Raw genomic sequence first — 25,104 nt, 5'->3', positions numbered from 1 at the left:
TGAAGTTGTCTGGATACAATCAGGATTACTACGGCTCTCTCATCGTTTAATACTACGTACATAGTACAGCTACTAATCAGGAAACATGTGTTCAAAACCGCGCCACAGTACTGCAGCTTCTCATGCCATAAGCCCTTCAACATACAGTATGCCAAGCTGTTGATCCTTTGAGCGGATAATTTCGCGTCGTGCGGGAAGTCAAGTAATAATTCAGCGCCCGCATCAATGCATGCACATTGCTCCTCGGACATGCTGTTCTTACAGCGGCGACTGCCTTGATTGGATAGCAACTACCGCCAGTGGTGGCGAATGAGTCCCATTTCGAAGGAATTGAAGGCTCGACTCCCTGTTTGCATGCTATGCCGTAAGCTATGCTATCTTTCGTCCCGCCATTGTCTTGTTCCTGCGAGCCTTGCGCAAGGCTGCATCTTTCGCTTCGCCGTTTTGCACTCGTTCGGCAATAACATAATTAGTGCACTGGAGTGTTTTTCAGAGCCTAGAGTATCGGTAGATGATTCACGAATCTACCTGCAATACAAGTCCTTTGAGAACGTAGTAGTCGACCGGTTAAAAGAGACAGATAAATGGTGAAGCACCTTTTGCTCTGTTACCTATCTCAACTACCATCACATCGTATTCAGATCTCGATCACTTCGCCATGGCACCACCACACCGGGTAGCCACGTGTATCCTCTTGGCTTTCTCGCCAGTGGTTATTCTTGCTCAACCTTCCCCATCCCTTGATCTCGAACCAGCAGCCATCTCTGTTCCTCTCACTGCACCAGCAGGCGCGGCGCTGCAAGAAGCTGAAACTCTTCAGCTTACCGATGCAGTGATTGATCGACTTGCCTCTGACAAAGCTACTGTTGAATATGCGGAATACTTCGCATTCGACAACAGCAGTGTTGCCAACCCTGCACACGTACGACGGGCTGCTTCTGCAGCTTGCAAGACTTTTCCTGGAGACGCAACATGGCCTAAGAAAGCTGTCTGGGATATCTTCAATGCTCTTCTTGGCGGAGCATTGATTCCAACCAAGCCAGTTGCAGCATCATGCTACGATTCTACATGGGGGAAGAAAGACCCCGCACGGTGTGCAGATGTTTCCACAAACTGGACCAACGCATACTTTCATACAGATGACCCAACTTCTAGTAAGTAAGGCCAAAGTCATTCAGACTAGATTGTCAATCTCTCACTGACTTGATTTGCAATGTGCAGACATGTGGCCTATCTACCAAGGCAGAACTTGCATGCCAAAGAATGATACCACCGGTAAATCCTGCACTCTAGGCGGCTTCCCAGAATACTCAGTGAAGATAACAAACGTGGCACAAATCCAACTTGCTGTCAACTTTGCTCGAGCCGCCAATCTTCGCCTCATTATTAAAAACACCGGGCATTGCTTCTTGGGAAAATCGACTGGTGCTGGTGCTCTCAGCTTGTGGATGCACAACATGAACAAAATCGACTTCATTCAAGATTACGAGGGGCCTGGTTATTCAGGACCCGCCTTGAAACTCTCTGCTGGTGTCCTTGTCAGACATGTGTACGAGGCTGCGGAAAAGCATGGCGTGACGGTACTGGGGGCTGTATCGTGGGTATGCGATTACATTGCCGATTCTAGAACAGCATACTAATTGTTTCTAGAGTGTCGGTTACGCCGGCGGTATGATAACAGGAGGAGGACAAAACCCGTTGGCGGGCATCTACGGCATGGCAGCTGATCACGTCGTGGCTTTCCAAGTCGTCACTGCGGATGGACGCTTTATTACCGTATCAGAAGATTCAAACCCGGATATTTTCTGGGCACTGAGAGGTGGCGGTGGCGGTACATTCGCCATTGTAACATCAGTCATCATTCGGGCACACCCCAGATTGAACGTGGTCGGTTCGAGCTTCTACCTTGACGCTACCAACAACAGTCTTGAAGCATTCTGGGACGGCGTCGAGAAATATTACGAATTCTTCCTGGACTGGGCCGAGGCAGGCTTCTATTCCTTCTTCATCATGGGCAACACTCCGGCTCCATTCCTCAGCGCACGATACATCTTCGCCCCGAACCACACTTTGGAATCATACAACAAAGTCGTCAAGCCTTTCTTCGACTACCTAGATGCCAAAAACATCAACCTCACCCAACCTCACATCGCCAAAGCACATAGCTCATTCTACTCAGCCTACCAAGCCGCCTGGGGAGTAAACCCTTTCCCCATCGGACGAGACGACTCCATGGCAGGTAGTCGAATCATCCCCAAGCGCAACTTCCAAGAGAAATTCAACCAGACATTTGCACTCATCAAGGAGCACGTGTCTACCGGCAAACATCTCCTGGGATACCATAAGGCACCAAAGAAGTACGCAAATACCAACAATGCAGTGCACCCGGCGTGGCGCGAGTGCGGCATGTTCATGGTTACTTCGACCAACAAGTCCCTGGATCATTCTACACCAGAGGCTCTCGCCATCGCCAGTAAGGATCTCCAGGAGAATATATTGCAGCCTTGGCGCGATATTTCGCCTGTCTCTGAGGGCGGTGGTACGTACTTAAATGAGGCGCATGTTGATGAGAAGGACTGGCAGGAATCGTTCTATGGTGGGTACTACCCCAGACTCAGCGAGATTAAGCGAAAGTGGGATCCGAATGATGTGTTTTATGCTACTACTGCTGTGGGGAGTGAGAGGTGGAAGGTCGAGGATGGGGAGCAGGGTGTGCAGACTCAGAATGGGAGACTGTGTAGGGTGTGATGTTACCTAGTGGCGTTTGCTATGAAGAGTTTAACAGCCTTTGACTGTTCGGGTCCATTTCCAGTCTCAATGTTGAGCCAATCTTTACATCTACGCGTCCCTTTGTCTGTTTAGTTTTGAAGGACGAACCTTCTTCTCAGGTTGTAGCTGTTGGTGACTTTACAGTTCCCAAACACCCTCATCGTGGAACTCCCAGCAAGCCGAGATGAGCTACAATCCGAACAATCGGACCTGAATTCAAGATATGTAACAATACCCTGCATACCAAACACCTACCTCGACCTTTCATTGAAACCACACCCATCTCCCCCAACGACCAGCGCTTCGACAACCCTCTCACCCCCTCGCCACCAACAACCCCCTCTCATACAACCCCGTAACAATATTAACATTCCTCTTCGCATCCCTCGCAAAAGTCGAACTACTACAAAACTCGCTCCCATCATTCTTATACAACGTCTTCACACCCTCCTCCTCACTCCACTCCGCCGCCCAACTCGACGTCGTACACTCACACGCCTTCCTCTCCTCCTCTCCACCCTGTTCATCGCACCTCGCCCTCGCCTTACTCACAACCATAAGTCCGAGCGCAAACGGGTGCCCTGCCATCAGCAACTTCCCAGCAGAATCAACAGCAATGTTATCGACCATGAAGGGGAGCCGGATATGCTTGACCAGCTTTACCTCCACGTTCTCTTTATCAAACGAGTAGAGATAGACCGCGGGTTTCGCAGTCGACGCTACAGCCACAGTCGTCGAATTCAGCATAGCAATGCCATTCGCAAACGCTACATGTGCTAGCTTCTTGCTGCGCGCGGGCTCGTGCGTATCCACGTAGACGACACTGCCACCGGGGAGGCTGGAAAAAGTCTCGATTTTCGAGAGGAGAGGGGATGTCAGTGCGCCGATGTAGTGATCGTTTGTCATCAGCAGCTTGCCGGCGCCGAGGCTGTGGATGGAATTTGGGGTGCGCAGCAGGGGGTGCGTGAGCGTCTTGATGTATTGTGCAGAGGCATTTCCGGGCGATATTTGGAAGAGATCGAGGGTGTTTCCTGAGTGCCGGGAGTGGTTGATTACGTAGAGGGTGGAGGTTTGGGCGTCGAATTCGATGCCTAAGGGGTGGAAGTCTGTGGGGTTGGGGTAGTCGACGAGGGTGAGGGGTTTGAGGGCGGCGGAATCGGGAAGGTTGGGCGTGGAGTAGTCGTAGAGCCAGATGTGAGCGTCGTCTTGATTGTTTGTCTTTGTGCGAGGCGGCGCAAATGTGCCCTGCGTAACTTTCAAATCAGCTACTTATTCGAATCGGTCGTCGACTGTTCTGGCCAGCCCTCCTTGAGAGATTGCCGCCGAGGTTATCCTTACCATGACGGTATTCCATTGGTCTCTTCCTGGGTTGCAGCTCACGAAAGCAACACCCATCCCCTCCTCGATCAAGACATCTTCGCAATTTCGCATCCGCTGGGCAAACTTTACTTGGTGCTCTTTGAACAGATTAAGGTTCTCGAATTTCCCCGGCCGGTTCGCCAGCATGCCCGAGAACGTGACACCGCGGTCGTAGAGATACGGCCCTATCACGGCAAGCGCAACGAGGTACTGCGTGATCGGTTAGTAGCTGTGTACATCTGTCGGCAACAGGAAGCCGTACAAGTGATTTGGTCGCCATAGCTAAAGTCGTATACTACAAGCCGTGTTGAAATTGCGGTAATGGCTGGGGTTGATTGCGTTGCAAAAGAGCCCGAACTTGATCAAGATTATTTTCTGCTGACGTGCCTAGGTAATAACACTCTGCAGGCCCAAGAAGAAGCATGTGTTGGTTAACGTCATCGCACGCGCTGTCAGCAATTAGAAAGTCCGTCGAACACATTCATGTTTCAACTTTTCTCCGCTGCAACACAAAGGCTGAATTGGTATAAGGTTCGGCGCAAAAATTGCTCCGTACTCCCCCTGCTAGGACGTCTAGAACCGGTCGATCCCGCATTGAACAAGTCCATGTTGAAATGGCGCGCGTCTACGTGTATTTCCGAGTCGGGACTAGCGCCTGATTACACGCATCGCCCCAAGATCTGAACTTCCGTTTTTTCGTTGAAACGACTTATGGCTATTTGCGTTGCGATACTTGATGCCGAGATTACAATGAAGGGTTGGTTCTGCAAAGTAACCCTTAGTGCTGCAATGTTGGGCAATTAAAACAGGGTTACTATAACACTATTTGGAAAAGTGCTTTGCTCGTCGACCCACATTGATCTTACCTTTTTGTAGTAAACGTTTTGTTTGCGAATTCACTTACTATCACAATCGCCGATTACCTTGCTGATATTCATTCGCGTGGTTCGTAGATCCTGTAACACAGCAGACATTGCACCTACTGTGTAATCTCCCAGCAACAACCGAGGAAATGATTCCGCACCCCCGCAATACTTGGCTTGCACGCTATGTGGAGAGAGGCATTTTAAGTACTCATCAACTGCAAACTGCATATGATCTCATAATCAGGCTACTAACCTACCATATGTTGAGATCTGGCATCGGGGTGGTGACATGTACCAGAAGATTAGAATTCGGGATCATTGCACTGCTTGAAGGAACTGCTTCATGTTTATTACAAACATCCCGCCTACCAGGTTGAATAACATGCAGATGAAGTCCTGATTTTGCTTTTTTTTTTTTACAATCGGGCAATATCAAGGATGCTTGCAGTATATGGCAGAAGGAATTTGACAATTGCCAACGGATGATTGACGGAAAACTTTATCCAGACCTTGTTGAGAATTATAATAAGTGCTGGATTGGATCGTGCACATCATCAAAACGACGCAAGAGTGCTATATTGCAGATAGAAAAAGAGATTTGACTCTATGAAAGATTGAAGGTGGTGGTTACGTCTTGAAGTATTCTTCCTAGAGCTCTGTGGTAGTCACTCGATTAATAGACAAAACGAGAAACAACAAAGCAAGTGGGTTTCTCTAGCAACGGTAACCCAAAGGACGGAATAGGAGTATCACACTAACGTATCCTATATACACGGGTTGACTAATAAGAGACGAGCGGCGCAAAGCCAGCAGAGCTGACCCTGCGGGATCCGGGTGTAGTGGCACCAGTGAACCGAGAAATAGCGCGCATTACTAACAACCCCTCACCGGACCCCTCTCCAACCCCGGTAGCGTTAAAGAGGCGGAGACCTATGCGTTCGTAATCGAGTTGTTGACCTCAAATTGCAAGCTTCTTACAGCGAGGATTCCCTTGTCGAACTATTCTACCAAGCCGCGCACCTTGACAAGACATGGGTATTGAACACCGAGTCGCCATTGTTACAGGGGGTAACAGTGGCATGGGGATGGGAATATCCAGGGGGCTTGTAGAGAAGGGATGGAAGGTAGCCATTGTGGATATTCAAGAGAACAGTGAGCTTGCTGAAGAACTAGGCGATGCTGCCAGTTTCCACAACTGTAATGTGGCAGACTATGATAGGTGTGCACATTTCCAGGTTGACTGACACGAGTACTGACTGTAGAAGTCAGGCCGAGATGTTCCAACAGGTGTGGGATCGCTATGGGAGAATAGATGCGTTGTGCGCCAATGCCGGCATCGTTGACAAAAGGCATGTTCTGCTAGAGACATGCTTCAATCAATGCTGAACCAGTGTAGCTCAATCTTCATTTTTGAGCACCGCGGATCCGACAAGTAAGACCTCATTGTGATACCCGCTCTTTTTCACTAACTGTGAGAGAATCCCACCGAAGCCAGATCTGCTATGTACCGATGTAGACTACAAAGGCGTCGTGTACGGTACACAGTTGGCGATTCACTTCTTCCGCAAGAACAAAGTAGCCGGCGGCAAAATCATCGCTACGGCCAGTGTTGCGGGGATAGTTCCTCACGAATCTTTTCCAGAGTATGATGGAGCCAAAGCCGCTGTTGTCAACTTTGTACGGGCGACGGCACGCATACTGAAAGCCGTGGGTTTCACGAGCAGACCGGGGTAGTAGAGTTTGTACTGACAAACAGCAGAAGGAAAACATACAGATCAATGCAGTATGCCCTGGTGAGTATAACCCAAACATCCTCTCGTCCGAGCAAAGGAATTAAAAGTGTCAGGCATTGTGCAAACGGCCATTTTACCGCAGGGGTTGATTGATGCCGTATCGGCAGAATGGTGGGTATATATCCTGTATCATAATGATTGATTGACGGGCCGCAGTTTAACACCTGTATCCACTGTTGTGAGCGGGTTTGAGAAGTTCCTCGAGGACGACACCTTGTATGGCAGGATATTGGAGTGTTCAGCAGACAAGCACTTCTTCCTCGAACCACCCACGCTTGCCAATGGTCACGTGTCTAGAAAAGCCGTCACTGTGTGGGAACCAGCGTTCAAAATGTAAGTTCTGTGTTAAAATGCATTGCCTGGCTGACATACGATTCAGGTATCATGGGGAGACTTCTGGATTGTCTGATGCAATTCCTTGAAAGAGGGGTGCAAATAGGCTTTGATGAGCATACGCGTTCCAGTATGAGACGACCAAGATTTTGCACGGATCTTTACACAGATGAAGAAGGTAAGGTTGGAATGTTGCAAGTGAGGGGCGCAGTGAGATTTCAGATGGTCGGTCGATTTGTGATGCCAGTGCGGGTACCTTGTCGAATGTTAATTACTTTTCAACGTTGTTCGGGTCGGCCGGGAATGACTGTGTCGATTTTGTTATTGTGGAGAGCCGAAGGGTGAGCACTATGAGGTCAACAAGGATGGCAACCTGAATGCCCTTGACGAATCCGAGAGAGAAGGAAGCGATGGCAGCTTTGGTGCAGAAAACCTTGCCGGATCAGGGAACTGAAGGTGGGTGGAAAAGTCTGCAGCGGGTGCATGCTGATAGAAACGGAGGATGACTGACTAGGTGCACGCTGCAGCCTTAGCAGCCAGGCCAGGACGAGATGGAATTACGGGTAAGCGTGCTGACCACTAGGGCTCCTGTGGCTGTCTACATAACGAGTTGGAGAGAGTAATGGTTGGCTAGTCTGGTAGCTCAGCTTGATTTTGCAGAGTGGTGGTGGACAGCTGAAGCGAGTATATGGTGTGGGCTTGGGAGGTAGTGGTAGAGATAGGTCGAGCGGACATGACGGCATGGAGCAGAAAGGGGCGTGTGTGCGGAGTGGCTTATTGGCTTGGCGATATGGTGTACATAGAGTGTTGGATGACAGGACAGGACGATGGCGAGATTTCTGCTTGGACGGCCGATGGCGAGGTTAGCGCTAAAGCGTGCTGTCAATAATAGCGATGGTAATAAATTGACGTGTTAAGGATTCCATGTAGGATTGAGGACAGAGTTCGGGCATCTCTTTCCAGCATCTTCTGCGATATTGTATGGGCCTGGGCGAGAGGCTAAGACTCTCACTGCAATAGCCCTCGTCCATAAGGGCCGGCAGTCGTTGGGGGAGAGAAGTTATGCGCAAGTGGTGGACCAAATACTAAGTTCTATTGCCATGCAAGGGTGAAGTGGCTTGGCGGGCCGTATTGGGTCTCGGCCACGCAAGAATGAGGGCGTCCGGTTTTTCTGGCCAGAACACCGTCCGGGCTAGTTACTAGATATTGCAATGCACTGACCGATGGATCCCCGGCCTATCATAGCCGGCTGCCAGCAGTCAAATCCAAAGGTCCCGCATGGCAACGGGACAAATGCGTGGCGCAAGTTAGCATGTCCGCCATGGGGGCGTGGCGTGCAATAATTCTCACGCCCCATGGCAGTCATCATAAGGGCTGGCTGCTCCCGTGCCTGACTGTCTTCTGGACGCAGCAAGACTGTTTTATTAAACGGTTGTTTGGACGACGATCGACACCCACGACCAAGTTGCACCAACTGCTTGTCAATCTTTGCTTTTTCCCCCCATCGCCGTTGACAACCCCTGGCGACCCGCTAAAAAAGCGTCCGACACTTGGGCTGCTGCTGCAGGTACCCGGAGCGAAACATCGGAACCAAAGGATATACATACTTACGCAGGCTGTCAGCCGAGTGGGTGTGTGAGTCGCCTGTCAGGCATTATCAAAAGGAGAGACGGCCATGGGCTGCATGAAGCTGCTGCAATTCCCTGGATATTAAATATCGGATCGCCCGCCCATCTATTAAAATGGTTTCCCAATCTGCTCGTACTCCCGAATCACTAGCGATCCCGTCGCACCATTCCCCCCTGCAAACCGTCCACAAGAAACACGAGAACCACTGGCGCTGTGTGCCCATATATCAGCGCCTGGCACCAAGGCTCGGTTGCCGTGTCCGCGCGCTGCTCCTGCTGCTCGTTGTATTTCTATCCTGCAGTTCCCTGGCTGCTCCCGCACTCGTGACCAGAGCCCATGGTGATCGATCAGTGCTGTTCGTGGAAGACGACCTTGGATCGGCGCTGCACCCTCATCTTACCCACCACCCCAAGGCGCTGCGATTGATGCCTCCTCTACAGGGCCACGATGCCATCCGCTCATCCCCGCCATCCAAACGAGCCCTCGGCACCGATCCCAATGCTTCCAGTGGCGATTTCTCCGTCCCCGCGGCCTTTGATTCTGCCCTGTCCAACAACTTTACCAATGCCTGTGCAAAGTTTCTGAACAACATGCGCCAAAACGAGGATTTCAAAAACTGCCATCCTTTCTCGTTGCTACTACAGGTAATTGAGTCTGTGCTCCTGTATTTGAACGAGAATCTGACCGCCTGCAGACATCCAGCAGTTTCTTCGATGCCTCCAAATCCACCCTTCGCATTACTCAGACACTCGACGCGACTTGCGGGGCCAGCGCGCCCCAATGCAAGCCCGTCATGGACAAATATGCCACGGAAATCCTTTTGGCCGACGCGTGCAAAGCAGACTACGAGAGCGACAATCCCATGGTGATACAGGCTTATAATGGCTTGGTTGCTTACTTGCCGTCATATCAGGCAAGTTGCCTGCACGGCAAAGACGGCAACTACTGCTTTGCAAGCGCCGTCACCAACACAACGTCCCCTGGCGACGCATACCCATACTACCTGCCAGTTGGACAGGAACTTCCAGCTGGATCACGGCCAACTTGCAATTCATGTCTGAAGTCAGCAATGGGTGTGTTCGCATCTTACAGCAACAATGCCTCGCAGCCCCTTGCTAAAACGTATGCTTCGGCCGCACACCAAATCTCAATAGCGTGTGGCACTAATTTCCTCGATGTTACGGCAGCTCCCATCAAAAGCGCCGCACCTACAACAAGCGTATCACTTACGCCTACGATCACACTCGTCCTAATGTTTTTACTTTACTTTTTCCAGTGATGGAACGATACCCCCATATATCTTTTTCTTGTACATGTACTGTTTTTTTCTAAGCAAAATGGTCGGCTTTTGAGAGCGACCAGTCATTAGCGATGGCGCATGGGGGCTTTTGTATTTTACACCGCCAGACGTCTACCGAATTGGATGAGGATCCTATGTAGTGTTTGGACACAGAGCACTGGGCTTTGTATGCAGTAGAAAAGGGGTGGGAGATCTATACTTGGGTATGTTCATATATGGGGACGACCTAGCATACCGGCGCTTCCTAATCGGAACAGCGGCTTTATGGTGATACGACGGAGCAATGGAAACCCATTGATACTATGCTTGAAATCAGCCCTATAATGTTTCGTGAACTCATGTCCATGCCGTCCGTTTCTCCATCCATTGGACTAGACTTGCTCATCCAAAGTATGAAGGGCTGTCATATTAAGCTAGCACGGCCTACGCCCAGCCACTCAATCTATCCGCTGTGGTCGAGCACATGCAAGGCACGCCCGGCCCATAATTTGTAAGACACATCATCGTCGTCATCGTCATCATCATCATCATCGTCGTCTCACTCGTGGCCAAAGCACGCGATTCTGGACGGATTTTCGGGCAGCCAGAAGACATGCAACTGAGTACTGTGTCTAGAGCGGACAAAGGTGATAGTGCGGGTCCGAGAGCCACAGGTACATCATGCATGCTTGCGCAGTGGTGGGGCAAAGCCAGTGTCAGGCATAGTTTCTCAATCGACCCGAAGGCTGCTCTTTGGGAGTGCTGAAACGCGTCGTGTACACATCACGTGCAAAGCCAGACCCGAGGTATCAGGATCTGGCAGTACGAAGGCCCCTTAGGCTGTTAGACGTTGCCAATGCGCCGCATCGTCCCGGCGGCGATGTGTCGCCCTCCGTGCTGACGGTTCAACGACAATGCGCCTGCTGCATCCATGTCGACCGTTATGAATGAGGCGCATCAAGTGCGCCCAACAACGAAGCACGCAAATTGCCGTTTCCTCTCTGCTGCAATGCTCCATGTGCCAGCACTGATCGACCTACTACCTACTTCCCAGTATCGATACCGCCCCGCGTCCCGGTGGGGCCCGCGACCATCCTGTCATCTCAAACGCTTCCATGCAGACATGGATGATCCGCGCAGTTCCACATCGTCACCTGTGACAGGCCACTCTTTGCCTGGTCATCATGTCAAACGCTTCATGTATTCGGGCGTCTGACCACTCAGCACGCAGACGGGCCCCCTGTCCTTTTCTACGCCTGAGACGCCCATCTTCGACGCGAGAGTTTACTATGCGCGTCCCCATCTCCTCTTGCCTTCCTTCATTTTACTACCAGTCATTATCGAAAAGGCATAATTAATCGGGCTGGCACCGGTTTGCTCGTCTCTATTGTTGCATAGCCGTTCTCTTCATTCATTGCCCCCACGCTCTCTTTACCAGCTTGTGTTCGCTCTCCACAAACTCGTCTATCCAGACACTTCCATTCATTCGACTTTCTTCACAAACGTCACACACGCTCATTACAACAATCATGTCCGACATCATAACCCAACACACCCTAGCCATCACTCCGTCATCTCGTCAAGACATTGTCAGTGCACTGCTCAGCGACTATGGTAATTCCTTTGAGCCAGACGGCAAGTCTCCGTCAGTCTACTCCCCTACGTCAGCGACCAAGGAGCTCCCTCCACCTCCGCCACGATCAGACAGCATCGCGCGCAAACCTGTACCCGCTTCAGAGCGAATGGATGCCAAATTCCAACTTCGAGGTGAGTGGTTTTATTGAAATTTGACATGATTGAACCAACATGACGGTGGATCTTGAGACTACCTGCCTCGCTGGTCTGAACCATAGCTTGGGTCCACACTGACCACGCCCTGGTTTCACGTCGTCACATACCTCATCATGGCTCTGTTACTTTCTTTTCTACACCTCAACTACACCAACCACTCCAACAATGATTGCTGTTCCATTACGGTAGACTAACGTTCAGCAGACGACCAAGACGCACCTTTGTCGCCATCTAGCTCAGTCGGAGGCTCCCCACAACCAAGGAAGCGCATCGTGTCACGTAGCCTGTCTCGTGGTTCCAGGCCGGCTTCGCTGAAGCTGACCATCAGCAACGGGTCAACAGCAACAGTCCCTTCACCATCGGCCTTTCCATTGCCGTCTCAATCCATTCCTTCATCAGTCTCTGCAGTAGAAGATCTTCCCCCGCCACCTCCACCCAAATCGGATCGAAGGGAGGAAATGGGAGGTAGAGTTTCAAAGCAAGCCAGGGAGCGAAATGATTCGCTCTTGTCGCAGGCCAAGTCGAGTGACGCATCGTCGCCAGTTGTGAAGCGGAAAGCTGTTCCAGAGGCTGTCAAGGCTTTCAAGAGCCTGGCAGAACTAGGAAATGGTCCACGAGGAAGAAAGGCTGTGCCAACAGCTCCCACATCTGCACCCAAGAGGGAAAATGTCGAGAGTAAAGTAAGCGTGAGCAAAATGGACAGCTCTCAACCGAAAAAGAACCTACCCAATATGCAAGCTCAGCTCCCACCAACACCCGACGAGGAAAAGGAGGATACGGCATCTTTGGCGCACCCAAAGAAGGTCTTTGGTCTGCCCTCGAATCCACGTGTCAACTCTCTAGGATCGCCTGTGAACGTGCAGGGGAAGAGCAGTACAGGCTTGAGTGTATTGAAGGTATATATCTACCTCCCTTTTCCACCACCAGTACTCGTCAGATAAGATGCCTCTGCATCATGACGAAACTCTCAGGGTACTGGAGCCCTATTCCATGAGAATGAGTTTTGGTTACTAACTCGGTTTACACAGGCACAAAGGCCGGCTCCCTCACCCCCCACAGTCAACATACACGCTACTACCCCAGAGCCGACACCTTCTCCAACACTAAAACCCATTCTCGCGGGGCCAGACGCTGGAATCTCACCCGTCTCGCCCTTGCCTCCCCCGACCAACCCGAGGACTTCATCCATTTACGAGCAGTCTCCTGTTGTCGCTGAGCCCGTCGCTGAGCCCCAGCAGCAACCTCCGGTATCAGTGCGACAAGAGATCAAACCAGAATTCACAAACCCTGCGCCTCCATATGCGCCAACACCACCAATCAACGCCAAGCCACCTGCTCGCATCACCTCGCTCGAGTTCCCACCACGCTCTGATTCCCGTCCCTTGAGCGCGCCCTCACGCCCCACGTCCATCAGCGTTGGCATCCCGAACCTATCCCCATCTCCCGGGCCCTCCATCCCTCCATCCCCCATCGCTAAAGACAACGAACCCCAAATCACCATTGAACCGAAAGAAGTCATGGAGCCCACCGAAGTCATGGAACCCGCAACACCTCCTCCCTTTGTATCCCTAACCGAGCAATCTATCCCCATACCCATCTCGCTCGTCCCACAAGTCACAAACAAGCACCTACACTGCTACATAGGCCACGCACAGAACATCTGGTCCAACAACGTCTTCCAGCCCATGGCCTGCATGGTGTGTCGCGAGAACGGCAAAGAGCGCAAGTGGTGCTGCACATGGTGCCAGTTACGCATCTGCAAGGGCTGCAGCGACGAGCTCATGCGTCTCCCCGCGCGCAACCTCGCGCTCTTAATGGATTCAAAGTCGAAAGCGCAGAACGCCATTGCGAACGAGATGAGCAAGCAGGACTTTAGCAACGGTGGTGCTGTTGCTGTGTATCATGCCGAGGAGATGCGATGAGCAAAGAGGAGTTGTTAGACTGGTTTCTACTAATCTCGAACACAACAACTGTTCAACCCACACATTGAAATTATGAAGTTTTTCGATTCTTCTTCTGGCGGTGTTTGAAAACCGTTTATATGCACATATGTATAAAGTCTCTTGCGGGCATTAGATAACCCTTTTCTTTTCTTTTTTTTCTTGTTTTCGCGCCTTTGATACCACAAAGATTGATGTCCTGTACCGTTCTTTTTCTCTTTTAGTATGGAATCAGGATTTTTTTCTTCCTTTCTTTCTCTTATCCATAAGAAATATGAAACTACAGATTGGTAAACCATCTATCTATTCTTCTCCTTCATCTGCGCTAAAATCCCAACAACACTCGGAAGTATCCGCTCCGCATTCTCGCTCAACCTTACAGCATCGCTCCCCATATTCACATCGTTTATGTTCCCGAAAAACGTTTCTTCACCCCGTACTCCACCCATGTTCAAGACGCCAATCGGTAAATGCATCTCCTTCGCCTTCTTCACAAGCCGCCACGCAGAATACGTGGCTAGACTACTCCCAATCACCAGAACCCTGCCCGCAACCTCAACAGCCTGCTCAGCCGCCACCTTCGTAGCCGCAGGTATCGACTCCCCAAACATAATAACAGCAGGCTTCAGTACCCCACCCTCACTCTGCGGATCCCATGCCCCGTCCGCATCAACCTTTACACTAACCTCGCTCCCGTCCGCCCGCTTCGGCGGCTTTTCCAGACACGTAGGACACGCGGGGTACCGAAACGTAGTATACGGTGCATCAGGGATATCCACATCGCCATCCGGATTCGTCTTCAACCCCCTCTTCCGGCGCTCAAGCGGATTCTCAGTATCCAGCGCGCCCGTCTCCAGCATCTCTGCTAGAAACGCAGCCCACGAGGGATTTAAGGCGGAGAGTTGGGACTGGAATATACGCCGTGAATACTCGTTTCGGCAGGTGATGCAGACGAGGTTGCGGAGGTAGCCGTGGAGTTCGATGGTGGGGAGGTGCGGATGCGTAGTTGAGTGAAAGGAATCGACATCTATTACACACATGAAAATACCACATCAGCCACTTTTCGTCCCATATTTTACTATGGAGAGTAATAAGGAAGAGAAGAACGAACTCTGTGTAATCACCTCCCCAACAACCCCTAATCTCCCCAACTCCCCACACGCCACATGCGCCGCGTTCGCCTTTGCGCGCTCGAGATTCGTCCACCCCATGAAACTCCGTGCCCAGTACCGTTTCCGTGCCTCGTGGCTATCGCAGAATTCATTGTAGTAAATGGGTCGGTACGTCTTGTTTAGCGTATACGTCCCGTTTGCGCCGCGGTAATCTGCGAGGCCCGAAGCTACGGATATACCTGCGCCGGTGAGGAGCAGCGTCTTTGCTGGTCTGGCATCACGGGGTGTGAACGCAGGGCGCGAAGAAGACGACCGGGAAGGCAGGCATGGCGATAAAAAGTCTACAAGCGCAGCAATGGCGCCGCTGCTTGTTGTGGCGCTTGCGGGAATGATACGAGGTGCGGGTAGAGGATCTGTATATGGGATGCGGAGGAGAGGGGCGCGGGGCATTGCGCTTGATTGAAGCAACGAGAGAGAAAGGGAAGAGGGAAAATGGCGGAGTCTCTTTTTTTGGTGTTTTGGCTACTACTATCGGTCAATCATCTTTTCGTTTCGTTGTGCGAGTTGTCCATGGGGGACCGGGGACGGCAATGCTCCAAAACCAGGTGGTTATGTCATGATGCTTGTTTAGCGCCAAATCGGCCTTTGCGGGTGCGGGTGTGCGCCACGCGCCAATCGCGTGGCCGTGTTTGTTGCTGTCGTGTGCAGAGTGCAGGCGGCGGGAAGGGTGTGTCGTTGCCGCATGCACAGAATTGAATGTTTATTTTTAGTGAGGCTCTGCGAGAGGGTATGCATGAAATTGCTAGGCTGTCTTTTTCTTGTGTGTGCTTATGTTTGGAAGTTTGTGGGGTCAAAGGATTACTATGGCGGAGGCTGTGTATGCGGCTGGGGCTGTGCGCTTGTGTAACGAAGATAGTACAGGTCGACTCGACAATAGCGGGGTCTGGGAACGATGTGTTCATGGCTGGTAGGCAGCTTGTAGTGTGGTTTTTTGTACAGCTACAGGGTAGTAGTATCGTCAGTACACTTGACAGACAAGTTTGTACAATAAGTAGTTAGATGAAAAGTGAAACTCAGTCACATGCTGGAAGATGTGCCTGGAAACATCAAGTTGACATGAAAAGAAAGAAATAATATTGAAGAGAAGCATAAGAAATAATGGAAAAAACACACGAATCCATCTCCGCATACCAAAGAAACGTCATACTAGTATCCGCGAACATATATCGAAAAAAAAAGTTAAAAAATACGAAAGAAATAACCCGTGCAACTACAGATCTTGATGCAAGAGAATGTCCTATTATCCGACCCTATTACGGTCTTCCACTGTTCCATACAAACAGATCGAGTGTATAGAACGACTGCTATACTAGCGAGTCTAAGTCACCTGTGTAGGTGTATATCTTGAAGAGAAGCTACCAGGTGGTAGTGATGGGTATCGGTGCGTTTCTGAAGGGTATTGGTACAGAAAAGAGAAGACTACTGGGTGAAAAGGTAGCCATGAGAGTCGTAACGATCGTGAGAAATGAGATGTTGAAGGAAAAATAAGTAGGGAGAAAAGCCAAAGCCCGGTAGTGACAATGTCAGCAGTCGTCTATTGCGGGTGCGATAGTTGATGCGACGAGTATGCCATTGACTGGCTGTGCATTGGTTGTTGCATTGGCTGTGACATTGACTGTGGCATTGGTTGCTGGAGTGGCTGCTGCATGGGCTGCTGGATTTGCTGAATCGATTGCGGCATAGATTGTTGAATTGACTGTTGCATAGGTTGTTGCATTGACTGCTGCATAGGCTGATGCACAGACTGTTGCATATGATGCGAATGCTGTTGCATCGGGTGCAGCATAGACTGGATGCTCGGAACCCGCTGATGCTGTGGTTGTGGATAGCCAGAGTACGGAGAGTAATGGGGCTCGGAGATTGTGGACATGTGCGACATGCCACCATGTTGATCCTCTTGATCTTCTTCGAGGTCAGAAATGCCTATTCCACTGTCTTCATAGTCGTGGTAGGTACCATTCTCGAGCTTCTTGTGGGCTGACCTAGCGGCCTGTGTAAGATTCTTAAGTCCCTTCTCCATGCACTGTGGTCAAATCAGTATCGCGCTACAAAGGCCTCAGCTTTCACAAACAAACTCACCTTTGTCTCGACCAACTGCCACTTTTCTCCAACACGGGCGGCGAGCAAACTCCACATTTCTTGCCGCACATCCATGTAGGCTTGTGCCAGAATCTCAAGTTTGACGCCGTCCCATTGCTCCGCATTCTGTCTCTCCATCAATCGCTCGTGGCGTTTACGGCAGGCATTTGGAGTCTTAGAAGGAAAGTGCTTTGGTCCGATCTGGTTCCAGTTGAGGCCTTGTGCTCTGGCACGGATGAGTGTTTCGTCGTCCTTGGTGGACCAAGAGGAGCTCCGAGTTCCGCCTGCAGCCGATGAGGTCGACACAGAATGGCGATGCGACGGACCCTTGTCAATCTTAGGCATTGTCGACCAATGGAGTGAGGAGACAAGTAAGAGAAGACCGTGATGACAGGAATAGAGAGATGGAATGACGCGCTGACAAGGAAGTAGAAGACAACGACGATAGTGATGGAAGCGACCGGGTAGCGGATTATGATTAGAGTAGACCAGGTCGGCGGAGAATGAGAGTGACAGAGTAAGAACGAAAGATGGGAGATAGCCTGACGAGTGATAACGAGAGAACTTCTATTCGTACCTGTTGTAGTTGGGTTGTCTGAAGATGCATCAAGGGGCATGGCGAGCATCTTTATACAATAAGCCATATACAGAGCCTCCATCCACAACAAAGGCCATCAGGCCGGTCGGAGAATTGTTTTGAAACCAGGACATGTTTCTGTAATCGCCGGATCGATCTGCCATGTACCGAGAATGGTATGTGTGACTAGGCGAAGAGGAGGCTGTTCACTGGGTCACGACTCCAAGCGCCATGAAAGAGGGCCAGGGCTGGCCAAAACTGGGCCTCTAAGTGGTCGGCACACGAAAACGTGAGCGGTTCGTCCCCTCGAGCAGGGGAGGGTGCCTGCAACGGAAGCGCCTGTTTGAGGATACCCACTGTGCAGCCAGATGCGGCTGTGTCTAAGAATAATTCGAGTACCGAATGGAGGGGTAGCGGTAGAGGAAGGGGGAAGCGATTTAGGGGCGGCTAATCTGGCGCTGATTCGACCAGGCTTCAAGGCCCAAATAAAGACCTTGGCAAGCGACAAACGAGCAAGGGATGCGTCTTTTGGTCAGACGTGTGTATGTAGGGCGCTGTAGTCATCAATACTTTGTAGGGCTGAGCTCGGGGACCTGCAGAAGGGTGCATGTTGCAGGTCGTATGTCGCAGAAAACCATGTCCAAGTGCAAGGCCTGCAGCCTGATCATCCAGAAAAGAAACGCCCACAGAGAGTCGCCTGAGATCAAGAGCGCGAGAGAGAGACCAGGCTGCAAGAATAGCAATCCAACATATACGGGCCCAGCAAGATGCCTTGCGACCCACCGAGAGCGCCCATCCGCGAGGCGCTCACAGTGACGATAGGCGCGGCCGCTGGATGGGCGAGTGTTGGTGTTTCATAAACAACTGCAACCAAGATGGCCGCGGGAACAACCGAGTGCCGGGCAAGCGCCCGCGAACTGCTGCCGGCCCGTTTCTGTGCCTCTGCAGGATTAGGTGGTGGATACTGGCCTGCTTGTCTAGCCTGGTCGTATAGCTTTTTGGCAAGTCCATCGTCTGATGTCGAATGGGCGATGATGGCTGCCGCGCACACAGTTGCCAGCGCGCAGGCGGCGCTCACGCCTCTCTCTATTCTAAGTATACGCAGATGCAAAGCATAGCCGAGCAATACATGGCAGCACTGCTGCAGAATCGTCGTGTGCCAGACTCGACACCCTTAGAGCAGATTCGACCGTCGTACCAAAGGGACTGTTCGTCTGGTGGTCTTGCCCACCTCCCCGCATAGCCACGTTCCGTCGTCCCGCCCCGTTTCCCTCAGCCCCCCGCCTCGGCATCCGAACTCAGAGAATCGATAAACGGCATGCACCCAGCCCCTCTTCTTCAGCAGCAGCATCGCATTCTTATCCAAATCCCATTGTATTGCGAAACAACTGTTTCGTACTGAATCTGCGAGCAGACCATGTGTGCGGCCTAGTCTTACTCCTACCTTACGTACGCTTTGACTCTGCATGCGTTCATTCTCTTCTTGACGCATCTGTTGCTTTGGCGCAATTCCCGTCCTATCCTTCATACAATTCGCCATATTCTTGCAATCTTGGGCATTGCCCTCGTGTAACACCATCGAGGGGGATACAGTCATCCAACAATGGCGCAGCAGTTTCAACACACCTTCCTTCACTCCCTCAACTGCCTTTCCAATCACTACACCAGATAAACGTTCCACAACGCCATTGCGTCCCAACTTCCTTGTGCCCTGAAGGCCCAATCGGCCGGGGGCATACCCAAAATTGCCGTCCACAGTTGACTCCTGGTTTCTTAGTCGTGAGAGTGATGCAATGTTCGCCATGTTCACATCGGGGCGCTGCTTTCTTAGAGAAAAGCTTCGTCCAGCCTTCCCTTGACGCTTCTTGAGAAGCGCGGGGATCAGAATCAAAGGATTCGTTAGCTGTCGACGGTGGAGAAGGTGGATGAGGCATTTCCGTAGCATTCTGACTTGGAGTGTCGGTGGTTTTGAGAGATGAGACTGATGGCGCTGCGTCGTTGGGTGTAATAGGATCTGTAGACTTGCTGTGTGTCTGGAAGAAACCTTTGAGTGATTGTTGCCCCTTATTCCCTTTGGTAGATACAGCTAGGGCGCCAGGTTTGCCTCGCTTGATTGGCTTTCCAGGGGACGCAGAGGCTGATGCACGTCGTTTTTCAGCAGATTTGAGAGGACTCTGCGAAAATGTGGTTTTGTTTTCCGTATCTGCAAGCATATCTGCTTTGGAAGCCTCAATTGCCAAAGCCAGATCTCTATCCATCTGTTCTTCCGCTGTGCTTGCAGTACTTGCGACGTCAGCCTTTGTTGTGACGTCCAGCTGAGCTACTGCAGGCGTAGGGTTTGGATTAGGCTTTGGGGGTGTTGACTTTTTACTGAACATGTCCCGAATATTCCTCCTCTTAGTGAATTCCGGAAGAAGTTTCCCGCTAAGAGCCGGGACGTCTTTGGCTGGATCGTAATCACGTTGCCGTACACCGTCTTTGAACATGCCCGCTGGGTTCATCAAGTCTAGAATATGTACCTCCTCTTCTACACTATCTGGTCCTGACGTTCGTAGTACTGGTACTTTGTCTTTCAAAACTGCATATACAGGGCAATGGTCTGAGCCCATTAATCCTTCTTGAATATTCGCGTCCTGGAACCAATCCTTGATGGTGATGCTGCACAGAATGAAGTCGATCCGTGATCCAAAGTTACTCGGCCTGGCATTAATCTTCTGCTCCCAGTGCGTAAACATGCCTTCGCGATCAGGATGAAACTCGCGACACAAATCGTACAGCACAGGCTCTTCTCGCCCCTCGTCCCGCTGCCCTGGAACCTTGCCGTTAAGCAACAGCTGGTTGAAAATGCGACGATTTGGCGTGCTCAGATACTCTTCATGTGTCATGCCCTCCGACCGTATGTGTTCGTCCGCCCTCGCCGTATCAATCAAGTCTCTGGAAACATTCAGGTCTCCTGTAAGAACGACATTCTTTCCCATTTTCGTCAAGTTTCTTATCCGTGTTTCGAGAGCTATGAGAAAGCCAATGCGGAACCCGTCCCGTAAGCCATTGCTGTTTGCTGGGCTGTAGACGCCAAAGAGGACAAAAGCCGGAAACTCGAGAACCAAGCAGCGGCCTTCCAAATCTAAGCTCTCGGCGTCGAGGTCAGAGGGGAGGGCCGCAATTTGTGCGGGAGTAAGGTAGCCGCCGATACTGGCAGATTCCGGGAGTTCGCGGTAGGGCGTTGTTGAATTGGGAGGACAAAGAGCCCCTAGGACACCTTCTTCAGCGCGGATAGGAGCGCATACGGATTGTCGTGTGAAGATTCCAACGCCAGAGTATCCTGGAGTATATTAGCACAGGATGACAGGACTAGCGTATACAAGTCAAAGTGGCGTACCCTTCTTATGCTTGGGCAAACTGAAGTAGCAATCCCAACCTTGTACAAGGACCATATCATCCGTCAGGTCCTTGCGCTGAATCTTCAACTCCTGCATAATCACGATGTCGGTTTCCAATGTATCGAACATGGCATTAAATGTGCGATTCGTACTCCATGGCTTGTACCCAAACGGGTTGCGAACGCCGTTGACATTCCATGTGGTGATGCGAACCATGGTGGTGTATGTAGAAGGCGATTACGGAGGACGACGATGAATATGCACAAAGCCAGTCCTCTTCATTGTCCTGCTCCCTCGTCGATGCCTCAGCAAACGAAGCTGCTCGCGTGAAGAGGCAAGACGCGCCAACGCGACCAGTGCACGACGTCACATTACCCGTCGGGGTCGGCAAACTCCGCATCAGCCCATCCGAGTTGCGCGCGCCAAGCCTTGTTTCGTCAATTCGGAGCTGGCTCCTCTGTCACAACCTCACTGCCCACGCCTACGCCCACACCAATTGCGACCACCCCCCATCTCCACTCCACCCCAAACCGGCCATACCGAATCCCTCACCATGTTCGCCGCCCGCTCTGTCGCCCGCGCCGCCCCGCGCAAGGCCCTTGCCCGCGCTCCTGCCCGCGCCGGCCGCCGCAACTACAGCTCCGAGAGCCCCAAGCAATTTGCTGGTGCCGAGGACAACGAGTTCAACCGTGAGCGTGCTCACATCGAGCAGCACGCTGGCGAGTCTGGCGAGTTCTGGCGCAAGCTTTCGCTCTAGTAAGTTGCCCGGCTACTTTTCTGGGGAAAGAGGGGGAATGAGGATGAGGATGAGGAAGGAACAACGAGACGATTGTGGAATTGAGAACAAGCAAATGGGATATTGGAGGGAATCAAATTGGGGTCTAGTGTGAAATATGGCAGCCTCAAAAGAGGCGAAAAAGATACAATGCTGTTTCCCCTTCGAAATGGTCACTAACCATCACCACAGCGTCGCCGTCCCCTGCATCATCGTCGCTAGCGTTAACGCAAAGGTGAGATGGGATGCCCACTGGGAGCACGTAGCCCACGAGGAGCACGAGCACCCCCGCTCTGAGAGGCCCGAGTACCCCTACCAGAACATTCGCACCAAGAACTTCTGGTGGGGAGACGGTGACAAGGTACATTCCAGATATACACATACATATATACCCAGCCCTGTTATCTAACTCCACAACAGACCGCCTTCTGGAATGACAAGGTCAACTATCACAAGAAGGACGAGTAAGCGCTTTGCACGTCACCGCTTCTATACAAGTGATATCATATATACCATTCTCGAGCCCAAACACCCCATCTAGAAAGCAAACTGCCAGGGCTGAATGTGTGTACATAGTACGACGAGAGCAAACATGCTGAGAGAGAGACAGTAGATCAGCAAATGCATTTTTTCCCTTTTGTATCTGCAACTTGGCTTTGTGTGTGTGGCAACGCCCCGAATAATTCGCATTACCGTTTTATATCTCTCTCTTTAACATGGTTTAGCCTTCTAATGCCGCAAGTCCTTCCTCCCAAACACTATTGTGCCTCATTGCCCATTCCTCTGCTACTTTTTCGTCGCCCCGCAGTTTGGCGATAATCGCCTTCTTCATCAGCTGCTCGCATTCGCCATCTAGGTACCCCGCTTTCCGGAAACTGTCTCGTGCACGGTCAATGTAGAGTTCTGCTTTGGCGACGTTGGTAGAACGGGACCGGTGCAATGGTGCTGTGGGTGTTGCGGGTGTTTGGGGCGGGTTCGAAGTTGTAGTAGTAGTTGTTTGTGCGAGATTGGGATTAGCAAGACCCATGTAGGAATCTGATAAGTGCGAGTACAAAATTCCGATGAGCATTTTGTCGCCGCCTTCTAGAGTCTATTTCACAGGATATTAGCATCATCTGTCTACCTCTCTGCCACGGGGACAAAGGGATGTAAATACGTACCTGAGGAAGAACACCCTCCACTAACCTCTTCGCCTCTCGATATTCACCCAGCGAATTCAAGATCGCGCCCAAACAACCCACTGCATACCAGAGCGTGAAGCCCAGACGTACCCTAAAGCTTATACTCGCCGCCCGGAGTGCCACGCTGAAGCCCCTCTCTGGTTTCCCTACTTTGATCCAGAGATCAGCCTGCATGAGCAGTACGGAAATACGCTGTTGAATGTCGGCATTATCTTCCTTGAGGGACTGGGCGAGAGCTGAAATGTACTGGTACGCAAGGGGGAACTGAGCTGTCGAGATGAGATAATTAATATAAGTGTCGTGCTGGAGGAACGACAGTTCCGGGTCAAGCGGAGGTGTGGAAGGGGAATTCGTAGGTTTGAGTGTCTCGAGAAGGTGCGTAGCAGTTGGCCAGTCGGATCTATCGAGATGTATTAGTACTCTAGACATGAATTAGGTATCTGGCCCAAGTACCTTCGGATAGCTTTTCTCAGCTTAATGAGACCAATACATAGAACGAGGAACTGGTTGAACTTGAGTGACTTATGTACGGATGTATCCACGGATTCGAGGATAGATATCGCTTCATCGTAGTTGCCGCTCTGGCTGATGATAAAGGCTCTGCGGCCAATGGCACGGAGACGCTCTTCAATGGGACATGAGTGCGAGTAGCAGTCGAGAAGGAGCTCGCAGTGCACGTTAGATAGATGTGGTATGCCGAGGCGGTTGTATAGTGTTCCTATGAGAAGCATTTGACTGCCATAGCTGTTTACATTCTCTTTGATGTTGAGGTGAGAGGACTGGTAGATGTGTTCCAGCGCTCGTGGGATGGAATCGCCCTGGTAGGATGTTAGCACTGTGCCCGGTTAAGTGACCGAAGTATAACGTACGGTTGCGAGAGAAAGCTTTGCTTCGTTGAGCAGACTTGCGCTGAGCAGATTATACATTTTAGCATCCTTTGCCTTGGCCTTAAGGAATGCTAATGCATCTCGTTCGCTTCCAAGCATACTCATGTATCCTGCACCTCTCATCTGCTTTGGGTATGCCTTAGCCATATGGTTCAACCAGCTAAGGCTAAAGCTCAAACAAGTCATGTCTTGGTTTTCGCGAGCTGTTGCAATGGTCTCGTTAATAGCAGCTATGGCCTCGCCGAAGCAGCCAAAATCTGCCTGCAGAATAGCCATGTGTAGCAGGGCATACTGATAATGGATCTTCTCGCGTGTCTGCATAGCATAGTCGTAGTAGCGATGCAGGTTGTCAAATGCGGACGTGTAGTCTCCCGCCTTCCAGGCGTCAAAAAAGTGCACCAGATGCGCCTGGCGATGTACCTGTCCTGATGGGCTCACCATGCTGCGTAACCGACTTTTCATTTCATCTGAAACGCGATCTCCAAACTTTTGCAGTCGATCAAGTTGGAAGTCGAGTATCCGATCCAGATCATCCAGGCTTGTATCTGCACCCTGCTCTTCTTGGTCCTCCAGGTGGCCGTATGCAATCTCATACACATCATCCCCAGCTCTTAAGTCCATCTCGGAAGCGACTACATCGATACCACTTGAAGCTAAGCCAGCAAGTCGCTTGGTCCATTGCGCTGTTGGAGCTCTGTATTTGATGAATGATGACCAGAGTTTCATTGAGTCGTCGAATTGCAGTCTCGTAAACTCCAAATGTGCTCTACGGACAAATGCACCCAGGGGTGATGTTTTGGATAGATAGGTGCGGTCTGGTATCTCTTCATCTTGGTTTAATGGCAGTGGCGCTGTAACAATCTCCAGAATACTGTCAAAGAGAGCATGCAGCGCATCGAAGGAATTTATCTCCCACATTTGCTTGAGAAACAGGTCGAGCAGGGTCCGGCCCGGCATGCTTGACGCATGTCCTTGGAGCACGTCTTCGAATGCATCGATTGAAAAAGATGCATCCTGCTGGTTTGAGGTAGAGGGCTGTGGCCGTGCGCTGGATGGTGTTGAAGGCAAGCTGTCTGACAAGATGAAGGAGAGAACAGGTATTGTCGCAGAAGAGGGGAGAGGAGATGTGCAGTAGAGACGAGTCAAAACAAGAAGACTGATCTTTTGCGCTGTAAGGTAACGAGGTATCGTCATCCTTGCCGCTTCTAGGGTTGTTGTAGGTAGCTACAACAAACAAAGCGGCAGATTGTGTGGGCCTCGAACTATTGCCTCCAGGATACTTTTCACAATATTC

The 25,104-nt window shown here is 51.1% G+C and overlaps 10 protein-coding genes across 10 annotated transcripts; 5 read left to right on the top strand and 5 right to left on the bottom strand.

Moving 5' to 3' along the window:
• Window positions 1–658: 658 nt before the first annotated feature.
• On the top strand, window positions 659–2,748 carry COCSADRAFT_86191 (uncharacterized protein; the record flags this gene model as incomplete). The annotated part of the gene is made up of 3 exons (XM_007700425.1): window positions 659–1,154; window positions 1,222–1,601; window positions 1,651–2,748. 3 exons carry the CDS (start codon window positions 659–661, stop codon window positions 2,746–2,748), a joined length of 1,974 nt encoding a protein of 657 aa, XP_007698615.1.
• Window positions 2,749–2,916: 168 nt separating this feature from the next.
• On the bottom strand, window positions 2,917–4,497 carry COCSADRAFT_306086 (uncharacterized protein). The gene is made up of 3 exons (XM_007700424.1): window positions 4,391–4,497; window positions 4,108–4,338; window positions 2,917–4,014 (listed from the first exon to the last, which is right to left on the bottom strand). Exons 1-3 carry the CDS (start codon window positions 4,406–4,408, stop codon window positions 3,085–3,087), a joined length of 1,179 nt encoding a protein of 392 aa, XP_007698614.1. The 5' UTR covers window positions 4,409–4,497; the 3' UTR covers window positions 2,917–3,084.
• Window positions 4,498–6,025: 1,528 nt separating this feature from the next.
• On the top strand, window positions 6,026–7,209 carry COCSADRAFT_169952 (uncharacterized protein; the record flags this gene model as incomplete). Its single annotated transcript, XM_007700423.1, has 8 exons — window positions 6,026–6,213; window positions 6,260–6,343; window positions 6,391–6,426; window positions 6,473–6,701; window positions 6,754–6,787; window positions 6,841–6,898; window positions 6,944–7,120; window positions 7,167–7,209. The coding sequence occupies 8 exons, from the start codon at window positions 6,026–6,028 to the stop codon at window positions 7,207–7,209; spliced, it is 849 nt and encodes a 282-aa protein (XP_007698613.1).
• Window positions 7,210–9,174: 1,965 nt separating this feature from the next.
• Window positions 9,175–10,028, top strand: COCSADRAFT_87400 (uncharacterized protein; the record flags this gene model as incomplete). Its single annotated transcript, XM_007700422.1, has 2 exons — window positions 9,175–9,393; window positions 9,444–10,028. 2 exons carry the CDS (start codon window positions 9,175–9,177, stop codon window positions 10,026–10,028), a joined length of 804 nt encoding a protein of 267 aa, XP_007698612.1.
• Window positions 10,029–11,401: 1,373 nt separating this feature from the next.
• On the top strand, window positions 11,402–13,900 carry COCSADRAFT_306025 (uncharacterized protein). The gene is made up of 3 exons (XM_007700421.1): window positions 11,402–11,795; window positions 12,024–12,715; window positions 12,848–13,900. Exons 1-3 carry the CDS (start codon window positions 11,558–11,560, stop codon window positions 13,739–13,741), a joined length of 1,824 nt encoding a protein of 607 aa, XP_007698611.1. The 5' UTR covers window positions 11,402–11,557; the 3' UTR covers window positions 13,742–13,900.
• Window positions 13,834–15,556, bottom strand: COCSADRAFT_35514 (uncharacterized protein). Its single transcript, XM_007700140.1, has 2 exons — window positions 14,871–15,556; window positions 13,834–14,786 (listed from the first exon to the last, which is right to left on the bottom strand). The coding sequence occupies exons 1-2, from the start codon at window positions 15,319–15,321 to the stop codon at window positions 14,059–14,061; spliced, it is 1,179 nt and encodes a 392-aa protein (XP_007698330.1). The 5' UTR covers window positions 15,322–15,556; the 3' UTR covers window positions 13,834–14,058.
• Window positions 15,557–16,465: 909 nt separating this feature from the next.
• On the bottom strand, window positions 16,466–17,355 carry COCSADRAFT_86606 (uncharacterized protein; the record flags this gene model as incomplete). Its single annotated transcript, XM_007700420.1, has 2 exons — window positions 16,466–16,954; window positions 17,011–17,355. 2 exons carry the CDS (start codon window positions 17,353–17,355, stop codon window positions 16,466–16,468), a joined length of 834 nt encoding a protein of 277 aa, XP_007698610.1.
• Window positions 17,356–19,227: 1,872 nt separating this feature from the next.
• Window positions 19,228–21,183, bottom strand: COCSADRAFT_169947 (uncharacterized protein; the record flags this gene model as incomplete). The annotated part of the gene is made up of 2 exons (XM_007700419.1): window positions 19,228–20,909; window positions 20,967–21,183. The coding sequence occupies 2 exons, from the start codon at window positions 21,181–21,183 to the stop codon at window positions 19,228–19,230; spliced, it is 1,899 nt and encodes a 632-aa protein (XP_007698609.1).
• Window positions 21,184–21,520: 337 nt separating this feature from the next.
• COCSADRAFT_25102 (uncharacterized protein) lies at window positions 21,521–22,210 on the top strand (the record flags this gene model as incomplete). Its single annotated transcript, XM_007700065.1, has 3 exons — window positions 21,521–21,723; window positions 21,935–22,103; window positions 22,163–22,210. The coding sequence occupies 3 exons, from the start codon at window positions 21,521–21,523 to the stop codon at window positions 22,208–22,210; spliced, it is 420 nt and encodes a 139-aa protein (XP_007698255.1).
• A 253-nt stretch (window positions 22,211–22,463) lies between these two features.
• Window positions 22,464–25,004, bottom strand: COCSADRAFT_86518 (uncharacterized protein; the record flags this gene model as incomplete). The annotated part of the gene is made up of 4 exons (XM_007700418.1): window positions 22,464–22,832; window positions 22,903–23,323; window positions 23,377–23,741; window positions 23,793–25,004. The coding sequence occupies 4 exons, from the start codon at window positions 25,002–25,004 to the stop codon at window positions 22,464–22,466; spliced, it is 2,367 nt and encodes a 788-aa protein (XP_007698608.1).
• Window positions 25,005–25,104: the final 100 nt, after the last annotated feature.

This window comes from Bipolaris sorokiniana (assembly GCF_000338995.1).
Source record: "Bipolaris sorokiniana ND90Pr unplaced genomic scaffold COCSAscaffold_5, whole genome shotgun sequence".
Classification (NCBI taxonomy): domain Eukaryota; kingdom Fungi; phylum Ascomycota; class Dothideomycetes; order Pleosporales; family Pleosporaceae; genus Bipolaris; species Bipolaris sorokiniana.
The sequence above is the reverse complement of the archived record's forward strand: the minus strand, read 5'-3'. Positions and strand labels throughout refer to the sequence as shown.